The sequence below is a fragment of the Orycteropus afer genome, unplaced genomic scaffold (assembly GCF_000298275.1).
Source record: "Orycteropus afer afer isolate SDZICR_OR568_19922 unplaced genomic scaffold, OryAfe1.0 scaffold00960, whole genome shotgun sequence".
Lineage (NCBI taxonomy): Eukaryota > Metazoa > Chordata > Mammalia > Tubulidentata > Orycteropodidae > Orycteropus > Orycteropus afer.
This window is the reverse complement of record NW_006922547.1, coordinates 280,145-288,315: the sequence shown is the minus strand read 5'-3', so window position 1 is coordinate 288,315 and position 8,171 is coordinate 280,145. Positions and strand designations below refer to the sequence as shown.

The window sequence follows — 8,171 nt, the reverse complement described above, 5'->3', positions numbered from 1 at the left end:
ATGACAAACATGGGACTAGATTGCTTTGGTTTATACATGAATTTGTTGTTGTTATTGTTACGTGCCATCGAGTCTGAACCGACTCACAGCAACCCCTCCTTTGGTTTCCGAGGCAGTATCACTATAGAAGTAGATTGCCCAACCTTCCTTCTGAGCAATGACTGGTGAATTTAGCACAAGTATTTTAGTATTTGAATGTAGATTATCCTGTTGGCTGTGGTTTTAAAACACTCATTTGGTATTGGGCTAAGGCAGTGATGAGAAACAAAATCTCAAACTCTGACTCACAAGTCAACATAAAATGAATCATGTGAGACACACATCAAGGAATAGTTCTAGATGCTCCGTTTGTGAGCCCCACAACCCTGTCCTCTCTATCTCTCATTCTCTGCTTTCCATCTCACTGACCTCTCACATCCCTTCCATTAAGAAGCTCACTGCTCACAGGACAACCAAGACTTATGTTCTCTCAGTCTATTATGTTTGTCCTTTCCTTATTTCCTCTGACTGACAACTGCCCATTCTTCTTCTCTCAGCTGAAATAATCCTATTTCAAAGAATCCTTCTCTGTACACCTCCCCAGACTAAATTATATGCCCTCAAAGATATTTTCCTCTTTTTAATTAATTATCATTCTTTATGCATGGAAAATACTTTTTTTTAATGGAAAATGAAAATACTTATTTTCAAATCATAAGTTTTACTTAGTATGTACATAAGTTTTACTTACTACTTAGTATGATGTACTGAGCTCTGGTAGCATAGTGCCTAAGGCACTTGACTGCTAACCAGAAGGCTGGTGGTTCAAGCCCACCAGCCTCTCCTCGGAAGGAAGATGGGGCAATCTACTTCTGTAGTAATACTGTCTTGGAAACCCAAGGAGGGGTCGCTATGAGTCGGGTCCGACTCGACGGCACATAACAACAACAAATAGAAGCTTTTAATATTTTAAATCTAACTATCCATCATATTCCTTGTAATTAATTTTGTTGTTGTTGTTGTTAATCAGTAATTAATTTTACTGATTTTAATACAACACACCCTCAATCAAGAGTGTGTACACTTGAGCATGCACTCACACATGTCTTGTGTTTGATATTAATGTTTGTGTGCTTTTATTTTCTCCTCTTATCTACATGTCCACATGCCTTTTCTACTTCTTGAAAGAATCCATCTGGCAGGTGGTCTCTGAAAGCAGCTGTAAGGATCTTCAGTAATTAGAAGTGCTGCATGGATGTCAAAAGAGGTAACACACCTGATGTGTTTATAACGATGACAATTCCATCTTTGATTGCTCCCCTAATTCAAGATGGATACTGAGAAATGATAGACATGCAAGACAGGTTTATTGCTGTGATAAAAACAGAAGCTCACACTTATCAAGTGCCCACTGCATGTCACAGGCCCTACATTAGAAAAAGTACATGTATCATCTCATTTAATTCACTCATCAGCTTTATTATGCAGATGATATTTAAGGAGCTCTGGTAGCATAGTGCCTAAGGCACTTGACTGCTAACCAGAAGGCTGGCGGTTCAAACCCACCAACCACTCCTTGGAAGGAAGGTTGGGCAATCTACTTCCATAGTGACACTGCCTCAGCAACCCAAGGAGGGATAGCTATGAGTAGGGTCTGACTCAGTAGCACATAACAACAACAACAACAACACTCCCACTGGAGAGATGGGATATATGCAGCTCAGAGAGATTAAGTAATTTTCTCAAGGTCACACAGGTGGTAAATTGGTAGAACCAAATTCCTATTTCAGGCAATATAATTCAAACATCCAGTTTTGAAATCACAGCTTAATACTGAAGCTTGGGAAAATTATATCTGCAAAACAATTGTCATAAAGGGAACAGATTAATAATAATAATGATAGCAATTATTAATTGAGATCTTTCTGTTCACAAAGCCATTTCTAAACCTCACAAATAAGGTAATGGCAATGACAAAATTTTTAAAAAAGAAAAAAAATAAATCACCAAGAGCTAATGTCTCAGGAAGACAAAGAAATGTGCACAAAAGATATGAACAACAGAGGAAAATACTATTACATTCATAAATAATAAAAATAATAGTTAATATCTAATCAATAAGAAGAGCCAGGTCACATTTAAGACATGGATTTTCAACTCAGGTGACCTTTACTCATTAACATAAAAGTACCAGAATGAAGTAAGTTTGGAGATTATCAGCAGAGAGAACATACTAACCAGTTCACATGACATGTTTCCAATTAGCTTGGAAGGGAGATGTCAAAGAAAAAAATGGTTTATGTGCATAGATTCAAAGAGGAGAATTAGAGTCCGTGAAGGGAAGCTACAAAAAGAGAGATTTCTGCTAGAGTATAAATCATAATATACATTTAAAATGGAAATGGGTTACCTGTGACTGAGTCACTGTCATTGGAAGTACTCAACAATGAACACAAGTGGTATTGGAAAGGTGATGACTAGCTAGCATACCAGTTGGCTATTCACTGAACATTGCTTTCACCTTTCTCTCCAGCCTACACACTAGCTATATGGAATCAGAAAACCAAACAAACATTTCAGAATTCCTCCTGCTGGGCCTCTCAGAGGATCCTGAATTTCAACCCCTCTTCTTTGGACTCTTCCTGTCCATGTACTTGACTGCTGTGCTCGGGAACCTGCTCATCATCCTGGCCATTATCTTTGACTCTCACCTCCACACTCCCATGTACTTCTTCCTCTCTAACCTGTCCTTTGTTGACATCTGTTTTATTATGACCACAGTCCCAAAGATCCTGGTGAATATTCAGACGCAGAGCAAAGACATTTCGTATATAGGATGTCTTACGCAGATGTATTTCTTGATGACTTTTTCTGGAATGGATAATTTTCTGCTGGCTGTGATGGCCTATGACCGGTTTGTGGCCATTTGCCACCCTCTGCACTACACAATCATCATGAACCCTAGACTCTGTGGCTTGCTGGTTCTGATGTCTTGGGTCATCATGTTCTTGGCACCCTTGCTTCACACTCTACTGATGATGCGGCTTACTTTTTGCATAGGCACAGAAATTCCACATTTCTTCTGTGAATTGGTTTTGATTATCAAAATAGCCTGCTCTGACATCCTCATCAATAGCATCGTCTTATATGTGGCGGCTACCCTGCTGGCTGCGTTGCCCCTCAGTGGAATCCTCTTTTCTTACTCTCAGATTATCTCTTCCTTAATGAGAATATCCTCTGCTGGGGGCAAGTATAAGGCATTTTCCACCTGTGTGTCTCACCTGTCTGTGGTCTTCTTGTTTTATGGGACAGGCTTTGGGGTCTACCTCAGTTCTGCTTTGACCCATTCTTCTCAGAGAATCTCTATTGCCTCAGTGCTGTACACTGTGGTCACACCCATGCTGAACCCTTTCATTTACACCCTAAGGAACAAGGATGTGATGCAAGCCCTGGGAAGACTCCTCAGTAGAGCAACCTCTTGTCCATAATGGTCACTAGTCTCAGGACAAAATGGGTCTCATGGTCTCCAAAGCCAGATGTCATGAATCTAAATATCCAGATTAGTTTTCTTCCCCAAAAGACATGCGTCATTTCTTCTATTCCCAAAGCACTTATTACTTTACTTTTTACTTGTTATTGCACCATTTTCTCTTAACTCTTTCCTCAGTATTTCTTTTTGATTCTCCTTTTTCATATGCTGTTCATAAAGTTCTTCCTTTGGTCAGCCTTCTTTTGGCCACTCCTGAATAGTCCTACCTTAGGTTTGCAACATTTATCATGTCAGTGCAGACATGGTTTCCCCAAAGATTAATTTCTCAGACATTTATACTTTTTACCTTAATTTCATTATGCATGTGTTTTTACTGGAAAGAAATAAAATTAATATCATCCAATAATCATAACCCAGTGCTTGTCATATCTGGACTGTGATCATTACTTTATGTATGTGATTTCATTTAACTATGACATTTCTTTGGGATATATTCTCATTCACCCCATTTTTTTCAGGGAAGAGTTGGAGACTGAGATGGATTCAAACCTGACAATCTATCACTGAGCTCATACTCTAAACTTTGCTATTCTACTTTGCATAAGAACAATGATGTGGTTCTCAACTTCCAGAGTGGGAATCTAGATGTGACTGATTTTTTTTTTTTTTTTCAGATTATTCATAGCAATATACTGCCTGGGACAATGTGAGACATTTATTCATTATTTGTGGCCCTTTTTTGTTTCTTTTCTTTCTTCCCTTCCTTCTTCTTTTTCCTTTCATCTTTCATTATTTGATTTTACCTTCATATCTCTTCACTGCAGTTTTCAGATATTACCCCTCACCCAGGATCCTAAATCATGTAATAATGAATACAGTGAAATAAGAGTTGTTCTCTCACATGGTTTAAATTTCTGAATCTCTCTGGAGGTGTCATCAGAAAGGAAGTTACACATTAGTGGAATGCATTCCGAAATTCACTTTTGAGAAGAATACTGGTGCAATTGTTTGCCCGGTGAAGGTTGGAGTAGTAGGTGCTGCCAATGCTCCTCCCATATTTTCTAGGGTCCACTCATGATTTCTATTGCAGACTAGACTGACTACCAATGGAAATCACCAGCTGGAATCAACTTTGCTCAATGCATGGTGGCAGAAGTTACCAGGAATTATGTACTTCCAGGGGTAGTCCTTCATTGACAGCTGTGGTATATACCACTACATGGGGTAATTCTGAGGTGTGGATTTTCCACATTTTCCAAAATTTCCCCACAAGATGAAAACTCTTCTCACTCATTGTGTGTAGTTGACTTAATTCAAGCTTTATTGGATGCATACCCTTTCCTGTGTCACTTCTCTATCTCATTCGTATTTCTTGCTTCTTCAAGTAAATTGCTTGCACTCAAAGCAAGATCAGTGTCTTCATTTGAGGGTAACAAAAATGAAAACAGTTGATAAAACAGTGATGAATATTAAAAGAACCATGAAAGGAACTAGGGACTTTTAGGGTGTAAAGAAAATTTTAAAATGAAGAAAGAAACAATTTACTGAAAAATTAAAATTTGTTAGTGAGATAATATTTGTTCTATATGACTTCAACTCCCTCTGATTCCATTAAATTCGATTGCATGTGTTTTTATTATCTACTATGTACAAACTGAGGAGAAGATCAGAGACATATTTTAAAAAGACAAACAAACATAAAAAGATTACAATCCTGAATGGAAAGCAGAGTCATATTGATGTATGTTTTACTGTTGTTAAGAAAAAAAAAAAGTAAATGTTTTCGATTTACCATAAATAATTCTATGGAAAAATTTCTGAAACTTTATTCTAATAGCTTTATTGAGGTATAATTTACATACTATGAAATTGGCCTATTGCTGTAATTCATTGGTTTAAGTACATTTATTTAGTTGTGCTATTATAACCACAATTCAGTTTTAGAAAGTCATGTACAGCAAAGACAAAGACCATTTGGTTAGAGGTATCTTAGATTGTGCTGAACACATGGCATTCCTCATGACATAAGTCAGGCAGAGCTCCAGGTTTTGTCAAAAATCTTCCATGAATATTCATAAAGGTATTTTAGATCCCTTCCTAGTCTTCTCCAGTAACAAGCTCCTTTCATAACTGTATTAGAAACAGGTAACTGAGGAGGATGTCCTGCTGCTCTCTGTCCTTTTCTATTGAATGATTTATTAGAACAAAATCAGGACTTCTGAATTTACCCTGTAAGACTTGTTATCTAAAATGCATTAATCATTGCAACTGCTTCCTATTAGCATTGGGGAAAAAGCAGTGTATTGGTAAACGTTTCAGTAGCGTAGGGAGAACATCTATCAGCTTTATTTTCTGTATCTTTCAATCTTATGATCCCAGGAGATTTATTGATACATTCAATTTATAAAAGATTTGTTTATGGAGAATCTGCTATGTTTTAAGTGCTGGGGATAAAGTTGTGAAGAAAAAAACTTTCTTCTTCTCACACAGCATACGTTTCTCTAAATAGTTTACATTCCAGAGGGGGAGGAAAAAACAAACATTTTCATTGTGGAAACTGCTATTAAAAAAATGAAATAGCGGAAAATAATGGAGAAAGATTGTGACATTTATTTTAGATAATATTTTCAAACCCAACTCAATACCTACAAGTTGTATCCAACTCATAATGGCCCCTCCTTGGGTTTCTGACGTGGTATCACTATGGAAGTAGATTGCTCAATCTTCCTTCCAAGGAGTGGCTGGTGGGTGGGTTTGAACCACCAGCCTTCTGGTTAACAGTCATATGCCTTAAGCACTATGCCCCCAGAGCTATCATCACAAAATAGGAAATGTCTGGGATGTTTTAGACAATGTTTTTAATAATATCCCTCAACAGTGTAGACCAAGGTTTCTCAACCTTTAGCACTATTGACACTATTGATTCAGTTGTGGGTGACTGCCCTGTGCATTGTAGGACATTTAACAACACCACTGGCTTCTTCCACTAAATGTCAGCACTCTAACCCTCAATTATACCAAAAATAAATGTGTCAAGGCATTGCCAATTGTCTGCTAGGGAACAAAATAGTCGTGGTTGGGATCCACTGGTCCAGAAGGTCCAGGAACCTTAGCGTTTCAGGAGGAAGGATGAAAATAGGAAAAGGACCATTTAAGGGAGAATAAAACATCAGTTTATTAGTGCAAAGCTTGACTTAGAGGAGAATGCAGAATATCTCATTGGTGCTATTATTCAGAGGTCAAATATATTGATTTAATATTCATCAGTCTGCACTTGTGACAGTATAATTAATTAGTTGTACTTAGAGAGGGAAATTACTGCTTAAAAAGTCAAGAGTTAGGAGGGGTTCCGATAATATGGTGAATAGGTCAACAAACTACACAGACCTTCTTCAACAAAGAAAAGGGGAACCAGACAACACAGGTACAGAAGATAATCCTGTAGCTCTGAGCTTTGAAAGGAAGAATACAGAAGTGGACTAAACTCCGACTCTTAAAAGAACCTGCATGAAAACCCCAAAAAAGGAGACATACTGAGCTGCGGTCTGTCCGAGATGCTGATGGCATGGGCAGCTTGGATATTGCCAAGTGATGTAAGGACCTAAGAATTAACCTAAAACTCAGCCCTGCTATCCGGGGGCTGCACAGGACGGCACTGGTGGCTGGTAAATAAAGGGGAAACAGTGAAAAGGGAGAGGGAGTGAGCTGTGGACTTTTGCCTGTCAGAGGGTGCAGCCATTTTGACTGTTTACAAACATTTCCACCATTTTGGATATTTAAAGTGACAGCCTTTTCTCAGATTCCAAGGACCTAAGAATAGGCTCCACTTGCTGGGAAGTGCAAAGACATTCCGGACGTGAATGACTGGAAAGACGCAGTATTCCCCTTGTTACTGTCATACCCCACTCCCTCTTGGTGAATGGAGGTGTGGCCATCCCTCACTCCCACCCACCTTCTGGGCCATCAGGAATTCCATCCCAGTCTGTGTGCTCTGATGGAGCCTGGACGCCCTACCCCCCCTGCCGGATCCCCCCACCCCTTTTTTTCAGCTTGCTTGTTTTGGTCTGTTTTAAAATTATTACTATTATTATTAGTCTTTTTATTTTCATCCTTTTTATTATTATTCTTTACTCTTCCCTTCCCAGATGTTAGTTTTCAGCTTTTACTCTCTTCCCTGTTCTTGATTCACATTTTTTTTTTTCTTTCTCGTGGTTAATCCATTTCTTTTTTTTTTTTCTTTTAACATTTTTTTCCCAATTTTTTTCTTCATTATTTTCCTACTCCACTTCTTTTCTCTTATTACCCTCTCCCCAAATATTGCAGTTTTTTTCTTTACTCTTTTTGATGATTGTTCCTGTGTGTTTCTGTGGTGAGTTTTTTATCCTTTTGTTTTTACTTTTTTGATAGTTTTTCATCATTGTTTTAGTTTAACTGAGTGGGAGACAGCAATTGTGCCCATATGATGCAACCACACCCACACCTTCTGCACCTCCAATAATTGAGTAAGAGCCACCACTTCCTTCTCCACCAACTGGCCAATGACCACCAAAAGGAGACTGACTCACCCTTAGCTGCTCTTCACAAGCAGTTAACACAGATCTAAATGCAACAACTTCACAATATCTTAGAGACAACAGACCATCACAGTCCACAGAAAAAAGAAAGATAAAGGGGTATAAACAAGGGAGCAGGATACAGACTG

The 8,171-nt window shown here is 38.3% G+C and overlaps 1 protein-coding gene across 1 annotated transcript; it reads left to right on the top strand.

Annotated features, from left to right (window-relative positions):
* The first annotated feature begins 2,471 nt into the window (after positions 1-2,471).
* Positions 2,472-3,467, top strand: LOC103212418 (olfactory receptor 7D4-like). Its single transcript, XM_007958396.2, has one exon. The coding sequence runs from the start codon at positions 2,529-2,531 to the stop codon at positions 3,465-3,467; it is 939 nt and encodes a 312-aa protein (XP_007956587.1). The 5' UTR covers positions 2,472-2,528.
* Positions 3,468-8,171: the final 4,704 nt, after the last annotated feature.

Coding starts and splice junctions, on each gene's coding strand:
- LOC103212418 (XM_007958396.2), top strand. CDS start 2,529: ATGGAATCAGAAAACCAAACAAACATTTCAGAATTCCTCCTGCTGGGC.